The sequence below is a fragment of the Garra rufa genome, chromosome 3 (assembly GCF_049309525.1).
Source record: "Garra rufa chromosome 3, GarRuf1.0, whole genome shotgun sequence".
Taxonomy (NCBI): domain Eukaryota; kingdom Metazoa; phylum Chordata; class Actinopteri; order Cypriniformes; family Cyprinidae; genus Garra; species Garra rufa.
The window spans coordinates 66,454,914-66,473,908 of NC_133363.1; the positions used below are offsets into that span (position 1 = coordinate 66,454,914).

General features: G+C 36.9%; 1 protein-coding gene across 7 annotated transcripts in view; it reads right to left on the reverse strand.

Annotated features, from left to right (window-relative positions):
- nrxn2b (neurexin 2b) overlaps positions 1 to 18,995 on the reverse strand; it is a 537,859-nt gene that overhangs the window by 307,041 nt on the left and 211,823 nt on the right. For all 7 annotated transcript variants that reach the window (XM_073836530.1, XM_073836529.1, XM_073836528.1 and 4 more), the window contains one exon: positions 2,206 to 2,507. In XM_073836530.1, coding sequence (XP_073692631.1) covers positions 2,206 to 2,507 — 302 coding nt within the window. The remainder of the gene's footprint in view (positions 1 to 2,205; positions 2,508 to 18,995) is intronic.

An 18,995-nucleotide genomic window follows, 5' to 3' on the forward strand; every position in this document is an offset into this window, starting at 1 on the left:
GACTCAAACACTCAGTCATTAATCTGCATCTTCATGTATGAATGTTTTCGCTGGTGTCCGCTGGTGCGCTCAGCTCAAATCCTCCATTAAATCCCCTGAAAAAGCAGCCCGAGGTGGTCCGCTGGTCTCGGTTTGTTGGTTTTGAAGGAGTTTTGGGTAGCTAAACCAGCATAAACCAACAAAGCTGGTTAAGCTGTTTTTATCAGAGCAATTCTGAACCCGAGCGTCTCTCGTTTGTTCTCCGAAGAGAATAAAGACTAGAGTGTGTAATTGAATTCAGTGGCGGACAAAAGATTTTCCCTTTTGTTTCCTCTCTGGATTCACACCATCAGCCAATAGCAATAGGCATTATTACAGCGGACACGCCCTCGTGCCACAGCAGCCAATTACAATCGCTCTTATTACGGATGACAAGACATTCGTTCCAATTACAATTACCAGAGCAGAGACAGAATGAGCGCGGAACGTAAGTGAAATCGATCGCATCTCTGCGCCGCTATCTGCAACTGCCAATTACAGGAGCCGTATTGAACCATTCTTCACTTTTATTCAATCTCTCCGTGTGTGTGTGTGTGTGTGTGTGTGTGTGTGTGTGTGTGTGTGTGTGTGTGTGTGTGTGTGTCAGATGTGTGGAAAGAAATGAAGAGTGTAAGGGTGTTTCTTCAACTATACACACATAAAAATGTGGAGGAAAAATGTTTGCCTTCATCCTTTATTTTGACTAATTTTATTGTTCTCACTCTAAATCCAGGTGTTTAATCGTAAACTACAAAAATCCATCAACAAAATATGAATGATAAAAAATGATGAGTTTTTCTAAACTAGAATCAACCATTTCAATATTTGTTGTATAATTCCCCCCCCCCCTTTTTATCTATTAATTTGAAATCATTTTTTTAAATCATCTTAAATGTTCTTAATTTTGTTTTTATTGTTGTGATTATTATTTTAAATTTTTATGATTTTTATGCTATTGTGATTTTAAGTCCTTTTTATGTACAGCACTTTGAATTACCATTGTGTATGAAATGTGCTATATAAATAAACTTGCCTTGCCTTGCCTTGCCTATCTAGCACTAAAAAACAACCAAAACTGACTAAAGTGCTTTACGCATTTACCAGACATAAAATTACATCTAAATGAACACACCACGCCACAACATAGAAAACAACTAAATTATAGACAATAAATCTTTATATCCATGAAAAAATAGCATAATTTCCATCGCAACCAACAAATCTGGCCTGTTAAAGATTTATTTTTGTAAAGCTAGTTAAAGAGAGGCGTCATTAAGATAAAATATAAAGAAAAATCAAGATAAATACCAGCATTTTTATTGTGTACAATTTCCAATCCAGCTATAATTTGGTGCAAGTATGCAGAAAATGTGAGAATATGATTTTAAGTTGGTATTTAGGACACATCAAATGATAAGAGGAAGATATGCAGCTCACAAGGACAAACGCGGCCATAGCTGAAGAATCGCCTAAACGTGTAGAGCATGTGAAGCTCCTTTGTGTTTCCGGCCTTGAACATTCATTATGTGTGTGTGAATGGAACGTCTCGCTGAGTCATCAGAGTCGGGATGGTGTTTGCTCCGTCAGTTTCCGCTCGTAATGAAGCTCCTTTAATAAATGATGTCGAACACATCTCATTGTGTCTTGTACGATTCACGAGTGCTTGGGTAAGCGTTCTGTGAGCGTTTCTCCATATTGTGCTCAGTGTTGTGTGCTGTTATTTGTTCTATTAATACCCGTTTCTGTTCTTTTCAGATGCGGACATGTAAAACCCAATCAGGTCAGATCGTTAAATCCTTGATTTCAGCCTGTAGAACAAGACCGGCGCTCTCGCCCCCTAAGGACTGCTGACTTCATTAGGTTGGAGTCAATTTTAGACAGACAACTGTTCTCCGAACAGAACATTAAGTTAAGGTGCACATAATGAAGTCCTGAAGCAGGAGGCATGGGTCTGTATCGGTCTGGATCAGGTCTAACAAGAAAACACACACCGCTGCTCCCAGACCTGTCAGGAATCACGCGCCAGCTGTCGGGAAGCACCGGGGATTATGGGCCGTCGCTTAAACGCCATTTCCAGCCAATGATGTGCGATCGAGCCCTTTCCAAAGTGATTCCCGACCCTTAGCACATCCGTTAGTCATCGATATCCACGCTAATGCATTTAGAAAAGCGAGCGTTCTGTCTTACCTGTCGCAGGTTTCGCGTGACTTTAACATCGTGCCAAGCATTGTCGTTAAACTTCCCGTTCACCGGTTCCACGAGCGCCTCGAACGCGCCGGAGCCCAGGTTGATGACGAGCCACACGGCGCCGCTCTTCAGCGACAGGTTGACGTAGTCTGCGGATTTCCCGGTGTGAAGCATCAGGCCGTTGCGTTGGAGCGTTCGGAAGGACAGCGTGATCTCATCCGTGCTGCTCTGGATTGGAGTCATGGACAGATCGTAACAGAAGAACTCGTTCCCCTTGAAGGTGGCGACCGATTCTTCTTTTCCTGCAAAGATGGAAAAAGAACATGAGAATTTTCACCAAATGACGGCATATTCCACACTCTCCACTTACACAACGTCCAGCAGCGTTATCGTGTGCCGTCCCTTACGAAAGTGAAGTTTATTCAAGTGTGCTATGAGTATACTTCTAATAGGGAAGTATACTTTTAGTCTACTTTTTATTTACATCTCAGAAATGTGTTTTATATACTTCTCAGAAATATACTTAAAATGACATTTAAGTATAATTGACTTAGAAATCTGAATATATTTGAGCTATGAGCTCTGAGAATCTTATAATTTTCAAAACACAAGCGAAGAAGAAACCGAAACAACAGATACACTTCCACACATTTTAACACGATCATCAGTCATAAAACAGCTTATCAAAACTGTAACGTATGAAATAAAATGTCGACCCATGAAGAGGTAATAACGACTGTTAAGCTTTGGGGCGTTGATCAACTCCATCAACTACGTTTTGATTATCATGAATAGTCTTTTTTTAGCTTTTAGTTCAAAATGTTTATTTATTTAGTTTTTATTTATGAAACTTACCCACATTCAAGTGTTTATACAAATAATGTATGAAGCTAGAATAAAATGTTTTTGTTTACAAACAGATACACCATTCTTTCTTTTGATGTTTTGTATGTTCAGATATTCATGTAACAAAATATATACAAATTAATACCTAAATAGGGACATAGTAGTATACTTAAAGATACTTAAAGTATAATGTAAAGTTCACTTAAAGACACTAGTAGTTATTGAGACTAGTACTTTTAGTGTACTAAAAATGCATTACAAATATTTAACTAGTAAACTATCAGTATATCTATAAGTTCACTTTTAGTATACTTGCAGTACAAACTGAAAACATAGATATAAACTAGTTGTGTACTAGTTGTTTACTACTGTTACACTTCAAGTTTAATTAAAAGTATTCTTTTATATATTAGAAAGTGGGCCAATTTAGTTCCAAGGGATATTAAATTAGTACACTTAAAAGTATAAAAATAGTGCACTGATATTTTTATACTTACTACATAAAGTATACTTAAAAATACACTTGAAATTTACTTAAGTACACTTAATAAAATAAACTTGAAGTATACTTCTTTTTGGTAAGGGGCATCACAATGAAAACACATTTTGGAAAAATCCAGCTCGGCGTGTTTGTCTGTTCACAGCAGAATGTGTTTAAATAAACTTAATTACTTCTAAGAGAGCTTGTTTAAGGCATTTAAACTCCCACATTGCTTTGTGGATTCAACACAATTCATATTCACAATTTAGCTTGATTTTTTATTGGTTTTGCAGTCATTTGTTTTAGCCGTGTTGAATACTTGTGAGAGTGAGGCTCAGAGCGAAACTCTTATTCCCAACCGCACCGACCGCAGACGCTCTCTAGGGAAACATGCACTTCTGGAGCACAAACAGTTTTTCTTTAAGTTTCCGCCGCTGTATTTTGCATGACTGGAGCGTCCTGAACACGTCACGTTTTGCCTCAGAAAGACGGGATTCCCGCATTCATGAGTGCTTTCTGCGAATCTAACAATCCTCATGAGAACAGCAGATAAAGTCTGAAGTCTGCAGCAAAAAGCTCAAAGTAACCGCATGTACATCTATTCATTTTCAGAAGCTTTCATCTGAAGTGACTTACATTACGCTCTCCCGCAGGTTCCTTCCTCCCGGAGAAACCTGAGGTCAAGCGCTCCGCTCAAGGGCGCAAAACAGCTTTTCAGAAGAATTTAAAGAGTTCAAACCTACAACCTTTTGGAAATCAGCCCAGATCTTTAACCACTAAACCACAGAAGCGCATTAATGTTTTAATGTTTCACTTAATTCAGGTTCAGATGCCGCAGCTCTTCTGAGGTTTCATGTAAAAGCTTACTGGATTGTGTTGTCATGCCACTGATTCTCAGAATCCTGCAAATATTTTAACGCTTTAGTGATTTGTTGCAGTTTTCCTAATTAATTTGCCCTGGAGTGTTTCCTTAAGATGTAGAGCAAAACCACACACACACACACACACACACACACACACACACACACACACACACACACACACTAATCCGTCCTTACCAAAAATAAATAAATAAAAATGTTAGAAATACAGACAATGCCTGAAGCAATTCCAACTCTCTCTCTCTCTCTCTCTCTCTCTCTCTCTCTCTCTCTCTCACTCTCTCTCTCTCTCTCTCTCTCTCTCTCTCTCTCTCTCTCTCTCTCTCTCTCACTCACACACACATGAATAATACCAATTAAACTGGAAACAGCCCTTACACTGCACATATATATATAAAAAAACAGCAATTACAGAGTCCTTTGCTTTATGTATGCTGTTTGTTTTGCACTTTTTGCAGCTAAAATACAGATGCTTTGTAAAGAATAAATGTACAATTATTTATGCATGCACACACACACACACACACACACACACACACACACACACACACACACACACACACACACACACATTTACTATTTTTCAATATATCCGCGTCTTAAAGGATTAGTTCACTTTCGTAACAACAATGTACAGATAATGTACTCACCCCCTTGTCATCCAAGATGTTCATGTCTTTCTTTCCTCAGTCGTAAAGAAATTGTTTTTTTGAGGAAAACATTTCAGCATTTCTCTCTTTATAATGGATATGGATGGCGCCCCAAAGTTTGAACTTCCGAAAAGCAGTTTAAATGCAGCTTTGTAAGGAGTGAAATTATCTCCGTATGCAACAAAACAATAAAACTAATCTGAAGGAGGGATCTTCAAAGAAAAGCAAACAACCCCATCCTGACTTACCCCCCTCTCTTCGCCCCTCACTCTCACACCTCTCTCCCTAAAAGCTTTTGCTTAAAGTCACATGTTGAGGATACACATGTTATATCTTGTGAATGTATTGTTTTTTCCCTTCATGTTTGGAATCATTCTAATGGTCTCTGTGCGATTAGAAAAATGGTCTCAATTTCATAGTAGTCACATATATTGTAAGAAAGATTTAAAACTTTTATAGAATTGGGTTTGCTGCTAAGGGGTGTGTTCTCCTCTTAGGGTCAGATGACAATATCTGATTGAAAGATTTGTTTGCTTTGGTCTGGGGTATAAAAGGCAAGTGATGGAACACCACTTTGGGATTTTTGTAGCCAGAAGCCCCACACTGTATGAGGGTCTCTGGAGCTAAACCTCCAGGTCTCTCTCATGCTGCAGTGTGTCTCTCTGAAAGTCAGGTATGCATTTTCCATTCTTAGATACTTCTTTGATTTATCGAGGTTATGTATTTATCTAAATTGAAATTGAATTGGATTCTCATTGTTTAATTGTGTAATTGGCATGATACATTTTTACCTGACAAATAAAATGTTATATTTGATTTATTCTGGAATTTCTCAGAATCATTATTTCTAGTAGATTAAATTGCAGTCTGGTATTTCCGCAATTCTGCGTTCAGGACAGATCATACCGAAGTACCAATGGATGAACCATGGGGAACACCATTAGGGCTCTTTCTGACTGTCACTGGCTTGACATGTTGTCATTCTCGTGATTATAGAAAAAGGCACTCTATAGTAAGGGACTGCAGGGTGTAGTCCACTTAAGAGGCTTTATAATAACTCCTCATCCTCTGACTAAGTCCAGAACTGACGAGGTTGTGCCGTGGATTCACTAATCGGCCGGGTGAATTTCTAAGCGATACCAGGTCATTAATGAACGAATAATTGAGAGAATGGGATTTCCAGATCAATCAAATTTCTAAATTAATACACAATCAATATTTGTGATCATCTTCCGGTTGGAAATACAATCTAAATTTAATGATCATTTGAAATTGGAGTCAGATTAGTACGAAGCCAGATTAAAATTAAAACTAAATCTTGAAGCGCTGTGAAAAGACCAGACATGCAATAAACCTTCAACCAGTTCGCTGGACTTCGCTTTCAGGCCAGTGAATCGATCCTTTCAGCTTCAAAAGGCTCTAAACGATCCCAGTCGAGGAAGAAGGGTCTTATCTAGGGAAACGATCGGTTATTTTCGAAACAAATTGACAATTTACAGTATATACTTTTTAACCTCAAATGCTCGTCTTGTCTCATCTCTGCGCAGTGAATGTGTAGTCAGTAGAATTTTAGTTTTTTTTTCAGTTAGTTTTTTTTGTAAAGGGCGTTTGAGTTTCTTTCTATGTTCACTTTGTAAACACTATGTTGGCTATGTTGTGTAAACACTATGTCGGCACTTTTGCAGCGATCTAAGGCGATTTTGAAGTTAGGGAAGAAAACGAGATGGGAGTTTTTAGACGTACCCTAACTGTATTTACCCCAATCACACAGACTTCGCATGCGCTGCGCAGAGATGAGACAAGACGAGCATTTGAGTATAAAAAGTATATACTGTAAATTGTCAATTTGTTTCGAAAATAACCGATCGTTCCGCTAGATAAGACCCTTTCTCCTCGACTGGGATCGTTTAGAGCCTTTTGAAGCTGCATTTAAACTGCATTTCGGAAGTTCAGACTTCGGGGCTCCATCCATATCCATTATAAAGAGAGAAATCCTGAAATGTTTTCCTCAAAAAAAAAAAAAAAAAGCATAATTTCTTTACAACTGAGGAAAGAAAGACATGAACATCTTGGATGACAAGGGGGTGAGTATATCATCTGTGCATTGTTGTTATGAAAGTGAACTAATCCTTTAAGTGATGACGTAATGCGTGTCCAATAAACGCTGTTTCCGGTGTACACTACAGTTTCCGTGCTCACAGCGTCTCAAACACAAATAAATGGTATATATTTATTCATTTATATGTATATTTTCATTGTCTGGTGATCTGGGATTTTGGTATGGAGTTAAAGGGGAGGAATATAACTTATTTTGGTAGTATTATATCACATTGTAAGTGTATATTAGCACCGTTTGTTGCTTTCTCGTGCCATTTGATAGAGATCAGACTTAACAACCGAATACTACATATACTTCCGAGTTATCATTTACGTTCCCTAAATCATCATTTACCATTTTCGCACAAATCCCTGAAGGGCAAGGTTATCTTTTTTTCCCCAGTTGTTACTCAGTGTGTCCTTTTATATTATACCTTTAACCCTGTGACTATTCAGGTAGGGTAAGGATAATCAAATCTAGCATATAACCCAAGTACCAAGTACTCACCCCCCGTAGGTTGAAGTAGAGGACTTCCTTGAGGTTGTTCTTGTTTGAGGCTCAGTTTGTCTCAAGTGAAGTCTCACGGGAGGCAATTGTAGTTGTAGCTGATTTTTTGTTTTATTTTTGCATTAACTGCTTTGTATTGTAACCGATATTGTTACGACTGCCTCCCATGAGATTAAAACTACAAACTTATATTTGACTACCATTGCCCTACCTGAATAATCATAGAGCTAACCCTTTGGGCTTGATAAACGCGCGGTTTGTGTCAGTTTCTCTGATAACCCCAAAAGGAACCTCAATTACTCTGTCATTTCTGATCGTACAGATAAGAGCAACACATCAATTAAATCTGTAAATGATCTACTTTTATTTGTATACACTTGAGTGTAAGAAAATAAGAAAGCATTTTTAATCATTTTAAATATTTATTGTTATTACTTCCTTGAAAACTGACGTTGTAAATAGACATAAGAGATGCAACCAATCAGACGGCAGGATGATCCGAAACAGACAGTTTAGTGTGTCTGTATCCGTGTGTAATCTGACTGGCTCCCACTGCACCTTTGCTGGCCTGTGAGCTTTAATACAGGCTGATCCCGTCGCTCCGGCGAGCCTGTCTGTCTGATGTCAGTGCCGCTCTAAAGCTCTTCCTGTGTGTTCTAGGGCTTCGACCTCTGTTGGTCTTCCTCTTTACAGCCCACAGATGACCTTCAGTCTCTCTGCCTGTCAGTCTGTCTGCAGACATGCACGCTTTGAATTCTCATTCAAAACTGTACTGAAAATGGGAAGCTTCTTTCTGTATTTTCCATCTTTCTGCCTTCAGATGCAGCTGCAATCGGCTAGAACAAACTGTAATTCCTCTGGTGCTGCAGAAACAACCCGCTTCACTTCTAATGCTGCTGCTGTAACCTGGCAAACATAAACCATCTACAGTCACACCAGGTCTGAACTAAACCCTCAATCTGTCAGTTCACACTGGAGCATGGTCTGCAGTGAACACTGGGGTCAGATCATCTTCAGCTGCAACGCAGATACTCCAAGAGTCAAATCTGAACCTCTGATTCTCACAAACACACACAAACTCACACACTGTGTGTCTAATCAATGGCTTTGACTGAAACCCCTCAGACAGAGGCGGAGGGGGTGGAACCTGCACTCTAAGCACTCTAATGTGATTGGCTGGAATGTTGGAGTGTCAGAGCTGTGATTGGATGATGGCTGTGTCATTATCAGCAGTATTATCCAATCTATGCTGCCCTCCAAAGTCAAAGTGCAGTAACTACGCCAACACTGAAACTGAGAAAAATGCCTTTAAAGTTTTTACGCTAGCTAGTCAAACATGTTGACACTTTCGTTTCTCTGAAACGGGATAAAATTGAACCAGTAGACTTTGCCACAAGCCTTAACTCAATTTTGACCAAATGTGTAGTTACTGCACTTTGCATTTGGAGGGCAGTATGGCTGCTAATTAAAGCTAAGTCATTACTGCAGTGATGATGAGATGCACATCTGAAGCACTGAGCCGTTCACACAAGCACACAATTCACTCTATAGTTGTGAAAAAGCAATTCTGCAACAATAAATTACAGTGCTTCATGCAACACCATTAAACTGACATTAAATGAACTCACTGACGCCCTTATTTTTAATCCAGTTTTGTGTATAAATGATGGAATGTTTGTCAGTCTGATCAAAAATGAGTGAAGATTTTCAGATCACTGTTTCATTCATGTTCGTGTTGAAACTAAATGGAAGAAAAGTGCACTGCATTGTTGGACATTGAGCACATTTTGAGAAATGCAGTAGATCATCTAGTATTAGATCAGTAAACATGGAATATTCACATATACTGCAGTGCTCACACAATCACAGTCTGGTGAGACATGCTGATGTGTTTAAATGACAGAGAGTTTCTTTCTTTAAGAGGGAAAGAGTGAAAATGGCCGCTGACAGTTTGACTGATCAGTGTTTCAGCTCTTAGAGAAAACTCATAAAATGCTCCATATCTCTCTTTCATTCTCTTTCAGTGCGAAACCAATCATCTCTCTTTGACTCATCTCTCTTTCTGTTGTGCCTCTGAAATTTACAATCTTCTATATTTTTATCTCTATTGCACATTTATATTTGTATACATCTTATACAAGTAGACCGTGCATCTATTATGGTCAATAAAACAATGTGTGTTTATATATAGTGCTGCAATGATGATGAAATGATAATTAGACCCGTCCCTCATCTAACGTGATTGCGGTGTCTGAGAAACATGACGCCAGATGCGCGATGGAGTCTAGAATGCAGTTATATGAGCACAAAAATCCCCCTCTTATATTTCTATCATCCCTGGTGAAAAAAAACAGCTAAAACCAGCCTAGGCTGGTATTAGCTGGTTTAGAGGGGTTTTGGCCACTTTTCCAGCCTGGCCAGTCTGGGAGACCAGCTAAAACCAGCTACTTCCAGCTTAAACCAGCTAATACCAGCCAACCAGCCTAGGTTGGGTTTAGCTGTTTTTTCCAGCAGGGATATGATAGAGTTCAGTAATATCACAGCAGCGAGAGTATATCTGAACCATTGCAAATGTGATATTGATTTACATAACAGCTCAATAAACAAGAAGTTCGGACTGTGTTACAATTTCGACACTATATTGTCTGTTTTAAACAGTTTCACTGATGAAAATGGTACGCTTCTAAAATGATCAATCTGTTTAAACAGTCATATGTCTGTAATATGCAGTATTTACTCTCTTTTTTCTGCGCAACTCAAATTTTTTTTTATGTTCCTCAGCACTAAAGTCAAAAACAAGTTTTGCAAACTAATGTCAAAGCTCTGATCATGTGGCTCTTTGGCTCCTCAGAGACTCGTGTGCGGCTGGAACCAGACGGACGTCCACTTGACGGAGCGAGCTAAACAAGGCCGACGGTCACGCGTCTGAGAGCCAAATCATACACTTGATGCTCGACGGGTTTATTTGAGAAGAGCGGCGAGCATCAGACGGGTCACAGTGGGTCACACGAGCTTGATGAACAGAGATCAGCTTCTGAGATCAACACTGCAGTCATATTCCTATTCCTAATATGTCTGAATCAGAGTCTTTGCGTTTGAAACATCCATGCGACAAGATCAATTCCCCTGAGCAGTAAAACTGTACAAGATAACGAGCCTGGTTTTCAGAGAATATATGCATACATAAATGAATAAACACATACTGATGGGGTGAAAAAAGTGAATCAAAAACATATATTCTCTAAAAGCTTCTTCTTAAGCACTGTGTGACCCTGATGAAGACACATGATGTGCTCTGGGGTTTCAGACGTGTGTGTTTTGGTTCACGCGTCTCTCGCTGAGGGTCAAGCTCTTCACATCCGCCGTTCGCTCTCTGAAGGAGGGTTTAATTGCTTGTTGCCGCGGTAACGCTGCGTTCTGCTCCGCCCCCTCGTGTCACAAACGCACCTGCTTCATTTTCTCTTTTCTTCATTTCTCCATTCCCACATTTCATCTTTTGCTCCCTCTGTGCCTGTTTGTATTTTTGTCTTTAACTTTAATGAGATGAGCTCATTAAAATGTCGTAAGTGTCAGATGTCTTTCAGAATTCATCATGTAACACGTACCAGTACTTTTTTCTCACAATTAGGAGTTGATATCTCTCAATTCCAATTATATATATATACTGTATATAAAAAGCATGGGACTTAAAGTATTGAAATATTAATTAAATATTGTTGCAATTAAAAATATAATGTTTCAAATCAGCCATTACTCCAGTCATCAGCGTCACATGACCCTTCAGAAATCATATACTGATTTATTACTTTTATTGTCAATGTTGGAGACAGTTGTGCTGCTTTTTCAGGATTATTTGATGAATAAAAAGTTACAAAGAACAGCATTTATTCAAAATAGAAATATTTTTCTAACAATTTATGTCTTTACTGTCACTTTTTATCAATCCTTCCGGAATAAAAGTCTTTATTTATTTTAATGAGAGAAAGAATGAAACAAATGTAATGAAACCAACTTTGAACAAGGTGTTTATTGTTACAAAAGTTTTCTATTTTAAATAAATGCTGTTCTTTTAAACGTTTTCTTTATTAAAGAATCCTAAAAAAGTATTAAAGATTTCAAAACGCTGATAATAAACCAGTATATTAGAATGATTTCTGAAGGATCATGTGAAGCTGAGCTTCAAATGAGTAAACTATATTTTAAAAAATATTAAAATAGAAAACCACTATTTTAAATTGGATTAACATTTTACAATATTACAGTTTCTGTATTTTTAATCAAATATCAGCCTTGATGAGCAGAAAAGTCTCCTTTAAAAAGCATTACAAATCTTACTGACCCCAAACTTTAGAGCGGCAGAGTATATATTGAAATTTTTTAAGTATATCACAATTCTGTTTTTTATATCAAAAAAATTATCTTACAGTTCTAAGTTTATATATTGCAGCTGTTACTTGAAGACTTGCAAGAAAAAGTGTGAATTATGAGATACAAACTTAAAATTGTGAAACATTTTTTGAGTTTTTAATTATGTGGCACAAATGAGCTTCCATAAAAACACTGAGACCTTTCTTAAAATATCTTTTGAATCCAAAACACCCACAAACATGTTCATACAACACTGATTTGATAAAAATCCTGTCTCTGTGTCATCAGGGCGTGTTCAGGAGCACATAGAGCTGATGGCGGTGTGTTAGCGTGTCGGCTAATGGACTCAATGAAACACGTGCAGTAATGCAATCTCAGGTTGTGAAGTGTGTTTAACCGCCCGCGTCTGCTGAAGAATATTGTGTGTGTTTGAGAGATGGTTACGTCTCTGAGCTCCGCTGGACACAACGACCGTCTGCTGTTTGTTCAACAACTAAGACAGCTTTTCAATTTTACCCCTCAGTGAACAAAACAGCTGCACACCGAAAGACTAATATGACACTAGCGCTGTTCATGTGCTCCTGTGTGTGTGTGTGTGTGTGTGTGTGTGTGTGTGTGTGTGTGTGTGTGTGTGTGTGTGTGTGTGTGTGTGTGACTAGTACAGCAAAATACAGTTCTCCCTTCAAATTCAAGGTTGATGAATCCAGAGAAACAAAGCAATAATGGCGTCTTATTGTAAATGTCATCAAACACGCTGTGCATGTCCAGCTCCAGATCAGACACGTATGATGCTGCCTATGAAGGACAGACAGAGCTGGTTTACACGCACTCACATGCCTACAAAATATCAAGTGTCCCAAAGTAAAAATGACAACACAGCTGCTAGTTAGAAACGGAGCCACTGCAGAATCAGCCAAAAGGATCTTCTCAAAGTAAATTGGAGGTGTTATGAACTAATCACATGAATGAATGACTCAGAAACTCAAACAGTCACTTGTTTTGCTGAATTTGGAACCACATACTAGAATACTACTCCTATTATTTACTTTTCCTTTAATTTTCTAACATGCTGTTCGGATGAATCAGCCCAATACCTTCAATTGACTCATGTCACAGAATTTGTTCTTGAATAAATCTGTGTTTTTGAACAAATCAATGAATGATTCAAATTAATCACTCAAAAATATATAAGCTGGCAGATAGTAGGGGAGCACGGGGCACAAACTAACACTTTTCAATTTCTCACTTTGTTTAAATCCACGTGGAGTTCGGAGTATATTTATCTATCCGCTTTAATTTCACACTTTCAGTACAAATATGTCACTTTGTTTCATAACTACAGTGCAAGGTTATTTTCGTAAACGAAAACTAAAACTAAGACGAAAACTATTGATCAGAAAACATTTTCGTAAACTGAAATAAAATAAAAACGTAAAAATAAATGAAAAACTAGAACGAAAAGAAACTAACAACTTTTTATTGAAAAACTAACTGAAATAAAATAATAATTATCAAAAATAAATAATCGTTTTCGTAATAATTATGTTCTCATCCCATGGCGGAAAAATAAAGACAGTGACCTGAACAGCACCTGCATTAAATCTAGGCTACTCCATCGGTTTTAGGCAAAATTATAATTTTTTTTTTTTATGTAACACAAGCGATCAAACCAATATAGTAGAGCTGATTAATCTACAATGAATAGAGATTCAAACACCCAAGCGATCTCATTTGTAAATGACAACGATTCCCCGTGTCTATTAAACCTTTGAAAAAGTCTTACCCGAACTTTCAAATCTGTATTTGCACTGCCGCTGACAGAGAGAGCAGTCATCATGTTTATGTAAAAAAAAAAAACAGCTTCACAAACAGTCTTTTCAAATACAGTCATTCATATTATCACAGCAATTAAAGATCATAGTTTGGATATAAACATTGATGTCTATTAGAGATCAAAATAGAGCACGTCTTTTGAAAGTAATTGGCGCTTCAACTAACGTTTGTGTCGATTACATTGTTTGTAGGTTGAAACAACTGTTAAAAAATGCATTTGTCATTGAATAGAGATTGATTCAAAAACGCAGATTCATCCAGTAATGTTTTTGTGAGCAGGTCATTTATTTATTCAAACCATTTTTTTTATAAATTGAATATTATAAATTGGTGCATTAAATATATATTTTTAAAATACAAATATTATGCATTAAATGATTAATAATTAATTCAAATCAATTAAACACTTAAATATACTGCAGCAATTAATATTTTGTCTCACATTATTTTGCTTAGTTTAGAATTGCGAGGAAATTGTGATCTTATTGATCAAAAACTAAATCTAAAACTGAAACTGAACTATATAATAACTAAATATATATGTGTTCACAAAATAGAAACTAAATTAAAACTAACAAAATTGTTAATGAAAATAATAAAAACTAAACTAAATTTTATTGAAAATTGAAAAACTATATCAAAATAAAACGAATTTTGAAAAAGCAAAACTAAATTAACCTTGATACAGAGTATATGTTTTTCGTTATTTACCTCAAAAGAAAGGAAGTGAAATGTTACAATATGTAGATGGATACATTGTACATCTGAGGGCCACATTGTAACATTACCATATGACAGCTTTAAATGTTCAATCTGGTTGAATGAAAAAAATAAACATGACAAATTATAATTTTTTGTAAATACAATAAAATTACTAACTTTTTTGGAGTTTGACAATGAACATATTGCAACCATGCTTGGAACGGCCCTGATCACAAAACACAATATATACAGTATAGTTCAAAACAATGTGGACAAATAGATAGACAAATAAATAGACAAATGGAAATAATAGCAGATGTCTTGTTTTAAATGAATAATAAAACATTTATAATACACACTTTCATCCTACAGTATATAAGACAGTATGCGACATTGGATGCAGCCAGTCACCAGTTTTGTTTTGAAAGAATCAGCTCAATGAAAGATTTACCTGATTCACTGAGCAGGACTGCATTTCTGAAAAGCATCATAAAGCAATGTTGATCGCAGAGACTGTTGGTGGCAATTGTTCTACGATCAAGGGTTACGGCGCTTTTGGGAAACACTCAGTGTTGCCAACTTTTTTCAATGGAAAGTAACTAAACCCCGCTTGAATAGTCGCCAAATGACGTCATGCGCTCATTAGCATATTCATGACGTCAGTAGGTCGTATTGTCTTGCGTCTCTGTGCTCACATACTGCTATTTAATGCAGCCAAATTCAATAAAACTGTTTTCATTTATATATTTCATAGATATATTGTTATATTTTACGCTTTCTTTTGTCAGACAACGGGGTAAATATGAAATAGCGACTGAAACGCGGCCCATTAGTACTACATAACCAGCTCTCGAAAATTAGTCTACTCTAAAATCGTGATTCATAATCACGACATTGTCTGATGAAATCAAATACACATACGATTAAGACAATGGCTGTGCTGTGATTTCGTAAAATAGAGTTAGAAGCATCAGAATATCTTTTTTTATCTGAAAATGCTGCTCATTTGCCGCTCACTGAACAGAGCAGACGCAGATAGAGAGAGAGGGAGCACGCGCTGGGAAAGCACGACTTCAGAGTACCACAGAGTCTCATAAGCTAAATAAGGTTTGTCCAAGAAGTCACTAGATTTGTCGCTTTAAAAAAAAAAAAAAGTCACTAAGTGGGTCTGAAAAGTCATTAAATCGCCAAGTTGGCAACACTGGAAACACTGTATTATAATTGTCCTTTCTTGTTTAGGTTGTAAAATATTGTACATATTTCGGTACAGAAGCGACTTGGAAATGTCCTAGCTTAAGTAAATCATCTAAAAAAAAAAAAAAGAATTGTCCCATCTGCCCAAGGCAAATGTCCAAGAGAAACACGGATGAGGAGAGACGTCTCATTCTCTGCCAGCTTCCACGTTTATCACATGGAGGGAAACAGTGACTGTTAAATATTCATGGATCAAAAAGATTTTCTCTTAAAGGGACAGTTCACCCAAAAATCATTTATACTCCTGCATCAGTTTCTTTCTTATTTAGAACAAAAGAAGATATTGTGTCAGTTACTGTTTGCATACAATACAAATGAACATGGACTGAAGCTTTTCAGTTTTTTTTTCAAGCCAAATGATAGTTTTGTGTGAGGAACATTATCGTTATATAATATTCACTTCCAGTGGACTGTTACTCATTGCATCTAAAATGAGTCCAATTTGAAAATCTGGAGCAGGTTTGTGAACCAGATCAATTGATTCATTGAAAATTGCAGACTTAAAATGACTCACTAAGCATTAATAAGCATTCACTACTTCATAGAGACGCCATGCTGAGCTACAGCAGGTTTTCAGTGAATGAGTCAAGCGCATGTCTTCAGAAGACTAGGATTGAACAGATCCATAAGGACGACTGTTATGAATCATTTCTGGAAGCTGAAACAGTTTAGTCACATTTCATGTAATTGAATAGACCAGAGTTTTCAAAGTCTCCTTCTATTTCACAGAAGAAAGCAGGACACGAGGAGGACAGAGGTTTGGTTTCTGGGCGAACAGTCTTCTTGATTCTGAATCATTCTCTTGAATCAGGAGCGTGTGATTCCTGCGAGCACACTTCAGAGGAGTCGGAGCGCGTCGGAGACGGAAGCGAGTCCCAACGGCGCGTCCGATAGAGTTTGTCTGTCTGATGCTCCTCATGAGAGCAACGCTTGACAGACGACAGCATGAGAAGAAACAGATGCAGCAGAAACACAGAGAGACAGAGGAGACGCTCCTGATGATGAAAGAGAAGAAAGACGCTCATGAATATGTATGAGTGACAGACAATCTGGGATTGATTCTCTGTAGGAGACGCTTTACATGTCATCGCCAAACATCCACGTTCAACACAGAGGATTCCCCTGAACACACACATCTCTCTCTATCTCTCTCTCACACACACACATTTCTTGAGCAGCAAATCAGTATATTAGAATGATTTCTGAAGGATCATGTGACACTGAGGACTGCAGTAATGATGCTAAAAATTCAGCGTTTATCACAGAAATAAATGACATTTTAACAGATATTCACTTAGAAAAAAGCTATTTTAAATGGTAATAATATATCACTATTTTTATTGTATTCTTGGTGAGCAGATCTTCTTTTTCTTCTCCAGCAAATGGAATGTCATGAAGAAAACCCCATCTGTCTGTCTGTGAGACTGTTATTGGTCTGCTGTAATGATGGTGATTTTATGAGTACAGAACGTTCAGAGAACATTGCGTTTTTATTCTCTTCCTTTTCATCTGGATTTTCCCCTCTTTTGTAAGAAACACAATGACTTTAATCTTTTCTCTTTTATCATGTTTCTCTGCTGAAGACGAGAGCTCAGTTACATGATTTCACTTATGACTGCAGAATCTGTTTCTAATGTTGTGTTGTCAGCCGATGAACATCATCTGTGTCACAAACATCATCATGTAAATCAGATCAAACCAGCTGACTGTCAGACAGACACATGAAAGAGAGAGAGAGGTGATGCTCCTTTCAAAGAATCTAATTCAAGATAATGAGATACAAAATAAATACAATAAAACAGAAAAAAGATAAATAAAGACAAAAAGTCAACATAAATAAATACAAATAACATTGATACAAAAATACAAGTGGATTAACCAAACAAACATATAAATTAACGCAAACTTACAAATTACTTTCATTTTTCTCCATTCACCTTCAATGGCCGGCCATTTTTGACAAGTGTGCAATTTTGTACAAAAACATTAACTAAGGCATTTAAAAGCAAACTTCCTGATTAAACACTGAATCACACTAGTGTGGGAAATTAAATTTAATGTTTTTTCTCATTTTGTGAAAATTATTCATAAAAATGCTTTTTTCACTCAAAAACGAGGGGCCTACTTTCAGATGAATGAGGCTTACGATTAATCAGATGCAAATAGAAACACAAAACCAGTCCTAAATAAAAGAAAACAAGTTGAGAAAAAGATTGAATCCAATATTTGGTGATAATTTAGCATAATGAGAGATTTATAAGCAGTTGTTTGGAGTCCGGTCATTTTTGACCCGGAACACCACAAGTGTGACTTTTTGCAATTTTGTACAAAATAAAATCATTTAAAAGCAAACTTCCTGATTAAACATTAAAGCGCAGTAGTGTTAGAAACAGCACACATTTGTAGGATTTTTTTTGTTTAATATTGTGAAAATTATTCATAAAAACAAAATTCACTCAAAAAACGAGGTGCCTACTTTCAGATAAATGAGGCTTACGATTAATCAGATGCAAATAGAAACACAAAACCGGTCCTAAATGAAAGAAAACAAGTTGAGAAAAAGATTGATTTAAAAGATTTCTAAGCAGTTGTTTGGAGTCCAATATTTTTTGACCCCAGAACATCAAAGCTATGACAGAATTCCAAACACAACCAGAGGGTTAAAGATGAGCAATTGAATAAATAATCGAAAGTGTTTTTCTGTCATGTTTGAGCTCTTCTTCCTGTTCAAGCATTAATGACTACGACTATTTTGTACAAAATAAAAGCATTTAAAAGCAGACTTCCACATTAAACATTAAAGCACACTAGTGTTAGAAACACTGCACATTTTTAGGATTTTTTTGTTTAATATTGTGAAAATTATTCATAAAAATGCTTTTTTCACTCAAAAACGAGGGGCCTACTTTCAGATGAATGAGGCTTACGATTAATCAGATGCAAATAGAAAAACAAAACCAGTCCTAAATAAAAGAAAACAAGTTGAGAAAAAGATTGAATCCAATATTTGGTGATAATTTAGCATAATGAGAGATTTATAAGCAGTTGTTTGGAGTCCGGTCATTTTTGACCCGGAACACCACAAGTGTGACTTTTTGCAATTTTGTACAAAATAAAATCATTTAAAAGCAAACTTCCTGATTAAACATTAAAGCGCAGTAGTGTTAGAA